This window comes from Pezoporus occidentalis, unplaced genomic scaffold (genome assembly GCF_034315485.1).
Source record: "Pezoporus occidentalis ecotype Australia unplaced genomic scaffold, CSIRO_AGI_Poc_V1 ctg178, whole genome shotgun sequence".
NCBI lineage: Eukaryota > Metazoa > Chordata > Aves > Psittaciformes > Psittacidae > Pezoporus > Pezoporus occidentalis.
Window position 1 is genome coordinate 412,175 of NW_026913618.1, and position 14,075 is coordinate 426,249.

The following is a 14,075-nucleotide window of genomic DNA, read 5'->3' on the forward strand; positions in this document are numbered from 1 at the left end:
CAGGGACGGAGGAGGGGAGGCAGGACCTTGCCAGAGCTCGCAGTCATTCCCCCTGTGCTGCGAGGTGCTGGGTGATGAGAGGAGAACCTCCTGCCCTCTCTTGGAAGGCTCCTTCCCCCCGTGATGCCGGGTCAGCTGCCGCAGCAGCACAGTGCCTGTGTCCCCCATGGAGAGATCCCACGAGGGCTGACTCCCAGGGCTCCTGTTGGTGCAGGTGGCAGGGCCGGGAGCATGCTGGAAGCACCGGAAACCTGTTGTTTATGTGGAGTGGGGTGTAAACAGCAGACATGTCATGGGGAAGACATGCCCTGCAAAGATAGAGAGACTGAAAGCAAAATTGTCAGCTTTACAAAACATTCCTCCCTTGCAAGCAGCGAAACCCGGAGGTGTCGAGGCATCCTCACCAGCTTTATTTATCCAGACGCCTCTAATGTTCATCCTTAAGCAATGTGTTTGCTGCCGAGGCTGGATCACCACATGGAGGCAATAAAATGGCTAAAAATGGAAAAAGCAACTTTTCCCGGATTTGGCAGTTTGTCATGGAGCGGAACTGAGTGATGGGCACATCCTGCTGCTGGAAGGGGAGCCCTCAAGTGCTCCCACCCTGCTGTCACTGCAGGGGCAGGGCAGCATCCCCTGCTCTGCCAGTGCAACTGGTGCTGCACTGGCTGGGGTAGAGGTACCAGACATGGGTGAGTTCACACCAGCTCCAATCGCAAAACCCCTGTGGGTTACTTCAGCACAGTGGGGTGGTGAGGTTGGCCCCAGGAGGACTCAGCCCCTGTTCTACAGTTCCAGAGCTCTCCTGAGACCGCAGACTCTTCCTTAAGAAACCATGTTTAAACTCCCGAGGGATCCAACCCCACCGCTCCCACACCAGCAGAGGGGATAGGCTGCAGCGAGCACTGCTTTTCATCTGCCTTTCCCATCTTTCCTTGTATCTGCACCGAGTTCCTGGGTGTTGCACAGGACAAAACCTCATCCCCACCCTGGACCAGCTGCCAGAGAGCTTGCAGCATCCTTGGTTGTGCTGGGCTGGCAGCTCTTGCCTGTCTCTCTCTATTATCCTCCTTCTTCCCAAGTAACAAGACAAGTAGTTTTCTGCAGCAGAACATGCTTTCCGTGCTGAGAAAGCAGGGACGGTGACTGCTCGTGCTCAAGCGGTGCTGCAAGCAGCGCTTTGGCAGAAGCAGCCAAGCAGAAGCTGGGGCTGTCAGGGTGTGAGCGGGAAGGAAGCCGAGTGGAGCAGAGGGAGCCGGAGCGGTGGGGATAAAGCAACAATTTGCACCCGCATCCTGCAGAAGCCTTGTGCTTCCCCTGGGCCAGCCTGCTCGCGGGGCATCACAAAACCAAGCGAGGCTGAGCATCCCCGGCCTGGCAGAGGAACTGAATTCCTGCACTGTCTTCAAGCCGCTCCTTGCTCACGGCGGTACCCGGCGGCCGAGGGCTGCTCGTCCTGCCCTTGCCGAGGACAGAATCCGCTGCTGCCGCTCCTCGCTCCCGTCCCCTCCCTCGGGGGAAGGCGGCTGCAGGGAGCGGCTCCAGAGGCGGGAGGGGTGGCCCTGGGGACCGGCCATGCCCGTTGCGGCCACCCAGCCCGGTGCCAGCCGAGCCCACCCGGCGGCTGCTCGCACCGCTCCGGTGCCTGTTCGCGTTCCTGGCCGGGGCTGCGGAGCAGACGCCGGTGCTCCCGGCCCTTCAGGACTGCTTCGGGTCTCTGCGAACGCTCTGCGGGTTCAGAGCTGCCCGGAGGGCCGGGAGGATGCTCGCAGCGGGGCAGGGCTCGGCGGGGGAGCGGGGCCGGCCCCAGCCCCGTCCCGGTCCCTGTCGGGAGGGCTGTGTGCAGCGGGTGCCGCCGGCCCGGGGGAGGCTGCGGCCGCGGAGCGATAGCGGGGGCTCCGGGAGGAGCTGACGTCAGGCAGCCCCTTAAATAGCAGCGCAGCCGCCTCTGCCCCGGCATTTCCCGCGGAGAGGAGAGCCGGAGCCGCCGCCGTCCGAGCGCCGAGCACCGGGCACGGAGCAGCGCCCGCCGGGGATGGGAGCCGCGGCGGGGCCGCGCAGGGGCCGGGGCGGCCGGCGCAGCCCCCCGGGCGGTCCGTAGCCGCGGGCCATGCCGGAGCGGCCGCGCAGGGTGCGGGGCGCGGCCGCCGCGGGGTCCCGGGGGCAGCGGCGCTCCGGGCCGGGCCGGGCCATGCCCGGCGGCGCGGCCCCATGGAGCCATGGCGCATAGGGCGCCGAGCGGGCGGGCCCCGGCCCCGGCTCCGGCTCCGTCCCGGCGGCTGGCGCGGAGGGTCCTGGTGCTGTTCACGCTGTCGCTGTCCTGCTCCTACCTCTGCTACAGCCTCCTCTGCTGCTGCGGCGGCCCCGCCGCGCCCCGCGCCCGCTGCGCGCCCGCCCGCAGCGCCGCCGCCAAGAAACTTCTGCAGAAGTCGCGGCCTTGCGGGCGGCCCCCCCCCGCCGAGCCCCCCGCGCCCGCCCGCCGCCCGCGGGACCCCGCCGGCAGCCCCCCGGGGCCGGCCCGCCCCGGAGCCAAGCGCCTGCCGCAGGCCATCGTGGTGGGCGTCAAGAAGGGCGGCACCCGCGCCGTGCTGGAGTTCATCCGCGTGCACCCCGACGTGCGCGCCCTGGGCACCGAGCCCCACTTCTTCGACAGGAACTACGACCGCGGGCTGGAGTGGTACAGGTGAGGGCAGCGCTGCGGGACTGGGCCCCCACCGGGCACTCCCGGCCTCTCCCCTCCCGTCGGCGGCGGTCTCGGGTTCCGGAGGGGCAAGAGCGGGCGGTCCGGTACCCACGGCCTCGTCCTGCCTTGGAGCCGGTCGCTTTGTCGCTCTCGGGGAGGTTTCCCTCGTCCTTGTCCACGGCCCGGCCCGGCGGGGTGCTTTCCCTCCCGGCACGGCACCACGGCTGCCGGAGCACCGCCCAGGGCTGCAGCCGGCAGATCCCCAGCCCTGCCTGGACGGGCTCCGGTACCGGGACGGTTACAGGTTTCCCATCTCGCCTGAGGATACTCCTGCCCGTGTGATGGGGCCTCCAGAACGGGTGTGAATGGCTGGAGCGAGGGATGGCGCCGCTGTCTTCTTGCAGCCCTGCTGCCAGCGGGTTTGATCTCTGGCTCTGAGGGAGATGGTCCCTGTCATTCTTCATCTTGTCTCCTTGAACTCAGCAAAGTGCAGGTCTATCCCAAATCTGTAATAGCAGAGAACAGCAACTGCATTTCTCCAGCAGGAGATGGTGGGGTTTTAATGTCAGCAAAGGCTGTAGTGAGGAGCCCACGGGTGCTCTCAAAGGGACGGTGAGCACTCAATGTGAGCAGGTCACAGCACCCATGAGCTCATCCCCTGCCCACAGGTCTGCCTGCTCCCCACTGTGTCAGCCCCAGTGTACCCGTGTTTTGCTGTGACTCTGGGGAGCACGGCGGGAGCTCTGGGCTGCTCTGGGGTAGGGCTGTGGTGCTTCTGCTGGGCTTCAGCCTCAGGAAGCAGAGGAGGGTTTGCTGTGGGCCCGGGTGCCTGCGAGCTCACAGCAGGGAACAGGGTGCCTGGCACTGTGTGTGTGCTGGAGCACCACGGCAGCTGGTGGGAGGCAGCTCATGGGGCCATGCACAGACCTCACATCCCCTCCATCGCAGGGGAGATGTCCCTGTCCTAGGGCAGGGCAGTGCTCATCAGCTGCTGAGCAGGTCGGGAGGCTCATTGACACACTGGTCGCTCCCGTTTCTGCTGGAGCCCTGGCTCATCTCTTCACTGGGCAGGCGTGAGTCCTGCCTGTGGCATGAGGATGCTGGTTCCTGACCATCAGCGGGTCAGAGCTGCTCAGAGCACCCCACTGGGCCCTGGGCTGGTGCTTTCAGCCCTTGTGGTGGGTCCATGCCCAGTAGGGCTGTTTGCTGACCCAGGCACATCTGCTGCCTGGTGTTGTACTTGGCTCCCTGCAGCCAGGAATGTTCAGCTCCTTTAGCAGTGGTACCAGTGATGGGGAGCACCAGGGATGAGCTCACCGAAGCTTTTTCCCTCTCCTAAGGCTGTCCTGCAGCATGCCCAGGTCCTCCTGCCCTTTGGAGGGTAGCTGCAGCAGTGTCTTTCGCCTGTTCTTGCCCCCTTGGCAGGTCTGTGTCATTCCCACACCCTCCCACCGACATCAGACACTGTCACCCATCCTACATCACCGAGAAGCAAAGAGCTGGGAGCAGCCCTGCAATACACCATGTAAGGACAGGAGCAGCAGTGCTTTGTCTAAGAGCACCCAGAGGAGCAGGATGGGTGGTGGAGCACCCAGTGGCACCCAGCGCGGTACTGGTCTGGGGGTAGGAGCCACGTCCCCTCCACACACACTTGAGCAGCTGAACCTCCTCTCTGAGCCATGGTTCAGCCAAGGATCCTCTGTGTGAAGGGACTCATCCGTGACCGGGAGGGACACAGCCTGTGGCAGCAAGTGGCAGTGGTGGGAGCAGGACCAGTGATCGGGAGCTGCCTGGGCCTGCCTTCGTGTGCGGATCAATGGTGAGATCACATCGGAGCAGCAGAGCCTCCGAATTAGTTCAGCTGAAACAATTAAATGACACTTCCCTGGTTTATTACCTTCTTTTTTTTCTAACCTCACAAATGTGCCAGGACTTAAGCACAGAGGCTGCTAATGGAGAAAACGTGGAATTGATTTTCCTCCTTGCAAGTGGAGCAATTAGATGTGGAGCAGGTCTGACCGCAGCCTGATGAGCTCCTGTCGCTCTGCCAAGACACCGGAGAGCAGGGTCCTGGCACCAGCCGTGTCCCGGGAAGGGCACAGCGATGCCGTGGCTCTGAGGGCTCTCCCAGGGCAAGGGGCTGCTCCCGGCATGGCTGGGGGCTGTCCCCTGCTGCCAGCTGGGAGCGGTGATGCTCCCGTGCTTGGGGAGCACTGCGGCGGGGTCTTTGTGGGTAGCCTGGAGCACACACCCCTTGGAAAGGCAATGGCAAAGGCTTTCCCTGTCATGAGCAGAGACTTCACCTGCAGGAGCCTCTGGCTGCTGTGGTGCTGAGTGCCTGGTCCAGCTCCATCCTTCCCATTGCGTACCTCAGTGGTGTGCTGCGTGGGGGGACCAAGTAGGGCTTCAATGCAGCTGAGAGCAGCGTGATAGCTGAGCCCCTCTGATGCTCTGAACACATCAGTTCCCATCTTTCCACGTTTTCCCGTGCCCTGGCGTTGTTCTGATGCAGAGGTGGTGGAACCAGCGGGAGGGACATCTCCTGATCCGCTGTCCTTGCGGCGCCAAATGTCGTGCTCGCACCAGCTGCTGTTTTCCTGGTGCCTCCTGCCTTCGCTCCCGCTGTCACCCAGGGCAGCCTCGGCTCCCCCTGCACTGGGCAGAGCTGGAACCTTCGGCTTCCCCATGGGACCCCCCAGGAGCCGCCTTGTTCACAGGCCTCGGACCCACGACACCCGGGTGCGTCTCCAGTTCCCATCAGTCTCTCTAATCCACCTCATTAGCTACAGATACACTACAGGAAAGATATTTTTAGCAAGATCTGTTTTAAGACAACTGAAACTGAACAGCCAGCTGCTGGGGATATCGATTCATTACCAATCCTGGACTGGATGCTCAATATTGAGCTTTTTCCTGCTGCAGGTAGCGTGCACCAATAACCTTCAATATTTCCAGAACACAGGGAAGACAGTGCCGCTTAATTTGCAGTTAACTTTGAGCAGTGACTCTGATTGCAGCATCTCGGGGTGCAGTTTCCTCCCCCAGGATTCCCCCAGTCATGCTGTTCCATGCTGTTTTCATGGAGAGGGGCTTTTCCTATTGGGTCCAAGGGCACCCGTGCTGCTGGAGCTCTTCTCTGCGCTGCCTTTGGGTTTGGTGCTCCTGGGGCTGCGGCAGCACGTGGAGCAGCGCTGGCCTCTGGGTGCTGGGCACTGCGGGAGCATCCCCGCATCCCACTGCCTGCGGGAGGGAGAAGAGGGAGCTGCAAACCGGGCTCCCGCACTCTGCCTCGCTAATTGCGCTGTGCTAATGGCCAGGTTGGCTCACACACAAACAGGAGCCCATTAGGCTTTGCCCAGCGACGCGGGCTGCTTTGTGGGCTTGACTGACAGCGCGTTTTGCTGAAGTTAATTAGTAAGAGGAGAGGAAGGCAGCAAGATTCAAGGATGCTTTGAAATTTCCTTGACTTCAGAGAGTGGCCCAGCTCTGCGGAATGGGACTGAAACCTCCGGCAGGGAGGTTGCATGAGAGCTGCCCTGCCGGCAGCGTGTGCCCTGCTCTGCTCTGCCCTGCCTTCCTCCGGGTGGGCTGGTGCTGCTGAGACCCTCGCTCAGACCCTTGCCAAGGATCTGGGAGAAGTGCAGGGACATCAATCCACACAGGGTGCCAAGCCTGCGGTATTAATGGTGTGTGTTCTTGCTCTGTCTTCCGTGACCTTGTTTGTAAGTGCTGCAGTTTGTTCCAGCCTTCGCTTTGGTAGCTCAGAATCCAGCTACCGGCATGGCCACGGGCACAGATGCTTCGGGAAGCTGAGGAGCAAAGGGTGCTGGTCCCTGGTGACACTGGGTGCCCGTTGCAGGGTCAGGCGCTGTCTGCAGTATCTGGTGTGAGCTCTGCAGTGGCTGGGGCCTTTCTCCTGGCGCTGCCCTTGGGATTTGTCGGACCCTCAGTCGGTGCTGGATGGTTATTTAGGAAGATGGGAGTTACACGTTGGCTTGTGTGTGTGAAGGGTGGTGGCAAAGTGCCCTTTGGATAAGATTTTGTTGACTTAAAGGACACTGCAAATCTCCAGAGCATTTAAATGATTAAAACTGAATCAGCCACAAAGTTAATTACTCTGTTCAAACTGCTTTTATGCATCGAAATGTCCCTCATTAGCTGCCGGGGAGGGCTGGTGTGAGTTCTTTGAGCACAAACATTTATTAAAGGCAGATGATCCATCATTAAATCCAAGGCTGCTTTAGCACAGGGCGGTGGCATGGGGACACGGGGCTGGGCCATTTCCCTGCTGTGGATGTGGGGGGATCTGTGGATGTGTGGGTACACGGTGGGTCCATCCTGCTGAGCATTGCCAGGCCCCGGCGCCAGCACGTTCCTGGTGCTGCGGCAGCAGTGCAGGGGGTCCCTGCCTGCCCCGTTCCGTCACTGCCAGCACCGCTGTGAGCCCTGAGCTGGGTGTCCCCGTGTCCTACGCACCCGCTGCAATGTCACTGAGCTGGAGAGAGCTTTTATCTTCCTCACACCTCCGTTTCTTGTGTGCTTGACCCAGTTTTGCTTAAACCTCCCAGTAGGTTTGGTTGGGCTTTCATCTGCTGCTGCTGTCGTCTGCAGCCGTGCGGAGCCCAGCAGTGCTGGGCTGTCAGGAGAGAGCTGATGGTGACTGCCAGCAGTGTGCACCCGTGGCACAGCAGTGCTGGGCTGTGGCATGGCACATCCTGGCAGGGAGAGAGCTGATGGTGACTGCCAGCAGTGTGCACCCATGGCACAGCACAGCCCGGCATGGCACATCCTGGCAGGGCACATCCTGGCACGGCACAGCCTGGCATGGCACAGCCCCTTCGCATTGGGCAGGGCACTTGGGGCCAGGTGCTGAGTCCTGGGCAGCAGCTGGGCTCACTGCACCATTGCCAGTGGGATCCAGCCTGTGCCTCCTGCTGCTGCTGTTGGGCAGTGTGGTGGGGCAGGGGACAGGCTGTGGGGTGAGGACCTGCCCTTGGAGGTCCCACAGGACCATCTCGGTGCCAGTCTGCACACTTGGAAGAGTTTTGGTGCTCATCCCCAGCACATTCAGCTGTAGCTGGAGGTGCGCTTGCAGCAAACCCCTCTCCTAGCACCCTGTGAGCTTTGCAGGAGGACTTTGTCTCCCAGGCTGCCAGGGTCACTCTCCCTGCCTGCACACAGGCAGCATCCCTGCCTGCAGCGGCCGAGCCTGCGGCACCAGCTGGAAGCAGGAAAGTGCAGGACCCTCGTTAGGAGAGGCAGCGCTCGGGAATTTTTGCCACATTGAAGTTTGGGTTTGTGCTGGTGAGTGGATGGAGGGCAGGGTTACGGGTGCGTCAGCCACTGCCTCACGGGAGAGCCCGGGATGCGCCTGCCACGGCAAGTGGGATGGAGGGGCCGGTCTGTAACGGGATTATGGGATGAGCGCTGTCCCCACACAGGTTTATCTGCAATATCTCAATCATCCGATGAGGTTTTGTACCAATTCCTCCCCGGGAGAGTGTTTCACGCATGTTCGACATCAAAGCAGCGCAGCCAGCGAGGGAGCGCATGTTTCTTTAATGTGGGAGTGTTGTAGGGGCCGCGGGGCGCCCAAAGGCAGATTATCAGCAAGTTAATAATTCAGGTGTGGGAAAGGTGCTGGGGGAGAGTTAACCCCTTCAGGGCAAGGCGCTGCCTTTGCATCAGCACAGCCAGGCTGGGCTCGCTGCTGCTGCTGCCCCACAGCCATGGGGCTGCCCAGGGACATGCCGTAGGGCACAGCGAGGCCATCATCTCCTGCAGCCGTGCTGGCGACTGGATGTATCCCATGTGTTCCCACTCTGTAACGTGGGTGAACACAACCTCTAAATCTGCGGGCTGGGAGGGAGCACTAATGCCCATATCAAATGGCACTAAAGGGCTTTAAGAACTGAGTAACTTTAATGACAATAATCTCTAATTCAAGAGGAATTAACGCTGTCTCAACAGCCAGGGTATGCGTTGAGCTGGGGATTTGGCTGGTGCAGGGCTGCACTGGTACACCCAGTGTGGGACCCCCAGCCCCAGGGGGGTTGTGGGGGCACCATGGAACACATGTGCCTGCAGCCCCCACTGCCGGGCTGTGCTGGGGCGAGCTGAGGTGCCCCTGGTAATTAAATGCCCTCCCTGGAGGGTTTGCTCTCCCAGGCAGTCGGAGGGAGCAGGCTCAAGGCAGGGACGGGCTGCTCTGTGCTCCAGCCCACGGCACTGCTGCAGGGCCAGAGTGGAGTTTGCTCCATCATCCCTAATGATTCCCGCACAGAACAGCCCTGGCGTTCACTCAGCACCAGTGGTTTTGCCCTCCTCCATCCCTGCTGCATCACAGGTTCCCATCATCAGAACACATGCGGATGGTGGGCGCACTGGGGTGGGGGGGGGCAAACCTCGGTGTTCCTCTGGCCTGCCCGTGCTGATGGGGAGAGCCCTGGCAGCGCTGGTGTGACACCAGTGCGGGCAGCACAGGCACGGGGGAACCGGGACGGGTCCCCAAAGAGGCCGGACTGGCCCCTGCCTGAGCGTTGGCTGTGCGGCACCACAAACCAGCTAGCGAGAGCCTGCGTACCTGAGCACACGAACCTGGGGCTTAAAAGTGTGTGACATGCTATTTGTATGCAAATAACCCTGCGAATGCAGAAGTCCAAAATATCATTTTAAAGTCAAGTGTAATTAAGTTTGCAATGCATTTCCCCACTCCTGCAGCCCCGGGGATCTTGCTGTTAACGTGAAGATGAATGCCTGGATGACACTTCTCCCCCTTGCACGGTTTCACTGGTGATTTATTTATCTCTTCGGGTTGTGTTTTGTTGCCTCAGCAGTCTCTGTTGTTCAGGATCAGCAAACATTGGGAGTCCATTTAAAAAGAAACAAACTCTTGTCTCATTTCAGTAATTTACTGTGCGGAGATTTTGTGTTTTTCATAATGGATTAGAACCTGTAATTTTGTTTTTGGAATACACGGACCTAATAGCTCACGTAATGAAAGTCTAACAAGCCTGAAGATGAGCCATTAATGAAACAGCAGTTTTATGGCTGTAATAGCGAATCACTTACAAAGCTGTCCCACGCTGATGTATGGTGAAACTTGTTTGTGAGACGCAGATGCAGCTGTGGTGCCTGCCGCTAAATTAGCATTTCCTGTCGGTCATTAAACAATGGGGATCGTAATCTGGATTTATGGGGCTGGACGCGGAGCAGTGGGAGAGGCCAATTAAGCCACGTCCATGCTCCGGTAGCTCAGTAAACCGGCCCCGCTAATTCACGGTGACTGGTCAGTTTGTCCTCTTGCAAAGGAGGGAACAGGTCAAGGGGGTGTGTGCTGGCGGCCCCCAGCACAGGGCACCCCTGTCACGGGTCATGTGGGGACTGTGCCAGCACCCAGGGACTGAGTCCAGCCCCTGCCGTCATCCCCAGCAGCCTGGCACAGACCTCTGGGCACATCTCTCCAGTTTCTCTCATGGGTCTCTTCCAGCTGCTGCTCTGGTTCCCCTGGTCCAGCCTCTTCTCGTCCCCATGGGGACCCCCCACCCTTGGTGCGTGCTGCTGCTCCCCACGATGCCTCAGGTCTTTGTCATGGTCCCCTTGTCACACAGGATGTCGTGAGCTGCTCTTGTACCTCCTCCTGGTTAGGTCTTTCTCTGGGTTTCTCTGTACAGAGCAAGCTCCAAAGCTTGTGGCTGTGGAGCGGTTTTAGAGACCCTGGGGGTGTCTGGTCCCAGCCTGGGCTGATGGAGCTCTCGGAACACCCGTGCTGCAGCGAGGCAGTGCGGCCATGGCGGCTGCGTGGGGTTATCCCAGGAATAAAACAGTGCCCTGCTCGCTCCAGCTGAATTGCTGCAGACAGGGCTGCTGACGTGGGCTTCCCTGCCAGCGCACCGCTGGCCTCATCCCGGCTGCTAGCATTCCCTGCCCGCCCCAGCCAGGAGACCTGCGGCACCGTGAGTCTGGCTGCAGTGCATTTGATAGTTTAGTAATGCAAGAGCAATTTATAAATCTTTCCATCCCATTAGTTTTGATTTGATTTGGACGTTCCCATGTCAAAGCAGATGATTTAATTAGTGCTAGGCTGGGTTGCAGGGATGCTGCCTTCTCCCGGGTCTGGTGCTCCCTCCCTGCCCTTGCAGCCTGGCTCCCCGTGGCAGAAATGAGCAGGACTTGCTGATGGGACAGAGCAGCCCCAGGGTCACCCCAGCCTGGCCTTGCCTTTGCCCTCGGTCCTGCCTGGCTCTGGCTTCCCCCTGGAGCCAAGCATCTCCGCTTGCTGCTGTACAGGGCTGCTGGTGGCCATGTCCTCTGCATGGAGTCTCCCATGGCTGGGATGGACACAGGATATGTCCATGGGCAGGGGCCTCCTGCAGTGCTGCAGGAGGAGCTGTGCCTGCTTTGTCCTGCCTTGTCCTGCGGGAGGGGACGCCCCACTGGCCCCACACCGTGGACATCACCTCTCAGTGCCCAGCTCCTTCCTCATCATCGCCTTGTGCTTTGCTTGCAGGAGCCTGATGCCGCGAACGCTCGACAGCCAGATCACGGTGGAGAAGACCCCCAGCTACTTCGTCACCAAGGAGGCCCCCAGGCGCATCTTCAACATGTCCCGGGACACGAAGCTGATCGTGGTGGTGCGGAACCCGGTCACCCGCGCCATCTCGGACTACACGCAGACGCTCTCCAAGAAGCCGGACATCCCCACCTTCGAGGGGCTGTCCTTCCGCAACCGCAGCCTGGGGCTGGTGGACACCTCCTGGAACGCCATCCGCATCGGGATGTACGCCGTGCACCTCGAGAGCTGGCTCCAGTACTTCCCCCTCTCCCAGATCCACTTTGTCAGTGGGGAGAAGCTGATCACGGACCCAGCGGGGGAGATGGGCAAAGTCCAGGACTTCCTGGGCATCAAACGGGTTATCACAGACAAGCACTTCTACTTCAACAAGACAAAAGGCTTTCCTTGCCTGAAGAAGTCGGAGAGCAGCGGCTTGCCTCGCTGCCTGGGCAAGTCCAAAGGCAGGACTCACGTGCAGATAGACCCCGAGGTGATCGAGCAGCTTCGGGACTTTTATAGACCTTATAATATCAAGTTCTATGAAACAGTCGGGCAGGACTTCAGGTGGGAATAAGCGTCCGGGAGCAGAGCTGCGGTGACGTGAGGCTGCAGTCTTCCATGAAGGGGGGCTGGAGCCAGGACCCCCCGACCAGCCCGTCCTGCCCGGAGGCCATGAGCAGAGGCAGGCGAGGGGCTTCCCCAGCCCTGGGGAGGCCAGGATGCTCCAGAGCAAATGGAGATTGGGAAAGACACAGAGTCCTGCAGCAGCCACTGAGGGATGCTGCCCAGCAGGCACTGCCCATCCCAGCAGGTCAGCAGTGCCAGGGCTGGCTCGTGGGGTCCCATTTGATTTTACTGCCATGTGGTCCCCAGGGTCTTGGTGATGGTCCTGTCCTGCAGCTTATCCATGGGCTGCTCCAAAGCACGTCCCTCCTCCGTGTCCTAAAGCAAACGGGTGCTCCTGGACACCCCTGCCTACCCCGTGGGACCACATCCCGGCGTGGTGCTGGGGCAGGCAGAGCTCCAGTCGCTCCACCTCGCCTTTCATCACTTAAGTGCAGTGTGTAACCATGAGGACAGTGAGATGTATCTGCTTGGAAAAGAAGTTTATCAGAGATGTTGTACTGATATTTTGTCCTGTGAATAAAGCACAGAATCCTGCTGTTACGGGTACTTCCGCAGCACCAGTGTCCTTGTTCAGCATGTGACCCCTTCCTGTGAATAAAGCAGCTACCACCGGTCCGGAGCATGGGCTTTTCTTAGGCAAGGCACGTGCCCATGGGTCAGGTGAGGTGGTGGGCACAGAGCTCAGCACAGCCCTTCGCAGGGGTCACAGCACCGCTCAGGGGTGCCGCAGGACCTGGGTCAGTGCCAGCTCCTGCCAGGCCTGAGGGGTGGGTGCTGTGTTAGACACAAGCAGCGGTAATTTATGGTTGGGAGGTGTCCGTGCCCACAGCAGGGGTTGGGACTGCATGATCTTAAGGTCCGTTCAAACCCAGCCACTCTGGGATCCTATGGTTGAGCCTCGTGGGCTGCTCTGCAGGAGCCCATGCATACAATGAAGTGCCAAGGGCCGCACGCTTCGGTAGCTGCCCCCGTTGCATTAGTCACCGTTGTCCTTTGATTTACATCCCCGGGCACCGCAGCCAGCCCGGGTCAGGTGCCACCTCCCTGCTCCTTCCAGGGACCAGCCACCCTCTGACTGCAGCGCACCTAGGAACAGGGAATTCTCCCAGCTCAGCATCTTGCCTGGAGCTAAGATTGATGGGCTGCATCTTCAGGAGCTCAGAGGTGAGCAGCACCCCTGTGTTCCTGGTGCAGCACCCCTGTACTCCTGGTGCAGCACCCCTGTGCTCACCACCTCCTGAGCACCTTGGGGTCCATGGGTCTAAACAGCTCCTGCAGGGCTCAGTCAGTCCAGGCAGCGAGGCCATGGGGGTGCCCACGCTGTGGATGCACACACGTAGCCCCATCCCATCCTGCAGCAATCCATTTTACGCCCTGTTAGCAGGCCCTGTAATGAGCACCGCTGCTCATGAATATCAATAACAGCTCTTGTTGGCAGGGTGTTATTTGCCCTTCCAAGAGCTGGACTGTTTGAATCATCTATTGATTTTTGTAGTAAATCTCAGGCATTTCTGTCAAAGGCTGCAATTTACCACTGGCATCTAAATCTCAGCCCGAGCCTCAGCCTCTCCCCAGTGCCGGCACAAACTGGTCCCTGTGCCACTCTGCAGCCCAGCTCCCGGTGCAGGAGGAGCCCCGGAGGAGCTGGATGTGCCAGGATTTGCCAGCACAGATGGGTGCTGCGGTGCAGCGGGTGTCTGGGGCACCGGAGGCTGTATGATCCCCCCATGCTGGGTGGCAGAACTGCATGGGGGCTGTGACCAGTGTGAAGGAAAGGGGCACGCCTGGCTGCCTCCTTCCCCTTGTGCTCCAATGCTCCCTATAGGAGCCAGAGGCTTCCCTGCGGAGGGGTCAGCAATGGGGCTGTCAGAGACCCCCAGTTATTTGTGACCATGTCCAGAGCCCCATGGCAGCAGGACCAGGGTGCAGGAGACTGAGGGGAGCCACAGTCCCAGACACCCTCTGTCCTCTGGTACAGGGCTGAGGATGCTTTGGAGCGATGCACAGTGGCCCTGTGGGGATGCAACACAACCACAGACCAGTTTAAGAGGCCTTACTGGAAGTTGTTACTGTCCAGCGAGCTCTAATAGAACAAATAGGAGATAACTGATAGAGATCTAACAGATCCCTATCTGCCTTGCTTCCTCTATCATCCAGCAGCAGCCACAGGAACCATGGGGGACCCAGCGGGGGGGGACCCAGCAGGGAGGG

At 60.2% G+C, this 14,075-nt stretch overlaps 1 protein-coding gene and 1 long non-coding RNA gene across 2 annotated transcripts; one reads left to right on the forward strand and one right to left on the reverse strand.

The window, feature by feature from the left end:
- Positions 1-375: 375 nt before the first annotated feature.
- On the reverse strand, positions 376-821 carry LOC134161654 (uncharacterized). Its single transcript, XR_009964063.1, has 2 exons — positions 655-821; positions 376-607 (listed from the first exon to the last, which is right to left on the reverse strand). It is a non-coding gene; the product is annotated as an uncharacterized LOC134161654 (long non-coding RNA).
- A 1,383-nt stretch (positions 822-2,204) lies between these two features.
- HS3ST2 (heparan sulfate-glucosamine 3-sulfotransferase 2) lies at positions 2,205-12,478 on the forward strand. Its single transcript, XM_062614728.1, has 2 exons — positions 2,205-2,683; positions 11,193-12,478. The coding sequence occupies exons 1-2, from the start codon at positions 2,220-2,222 to the stop codon at positions 11,809-11,811; spliced, it is 1,083 nt and encodes a 360-aa protein (XP_062470712.1). The 5' UTR covers positions 2,205-2,219; the 3' UTR covers positions 11,812-12,478.
- The last annotated feature ends 1,597 nt before the right edge of the window (positions 12,479-14,075 follow it).

What these genes read in the sequence shown, in the direction of transcription:
- HS3ST2 (XM_062614728.1), top strand. Translation starts at nt 2,220, where the DNA reads ATGGCGCATAGGGCGCCGAGCGGGCGGGCCCCGGCCCCGGCTCCGGCT. An exon ending in CGCGGGCTGGAGTGGTACAG is followed by an intron (nt 2,684 to 11,192) that starts GTGAGGGCAGCG and finishes CTTTGCTTGCAG; the next exon opens with GAGCCTGATGCCGCGAACGC.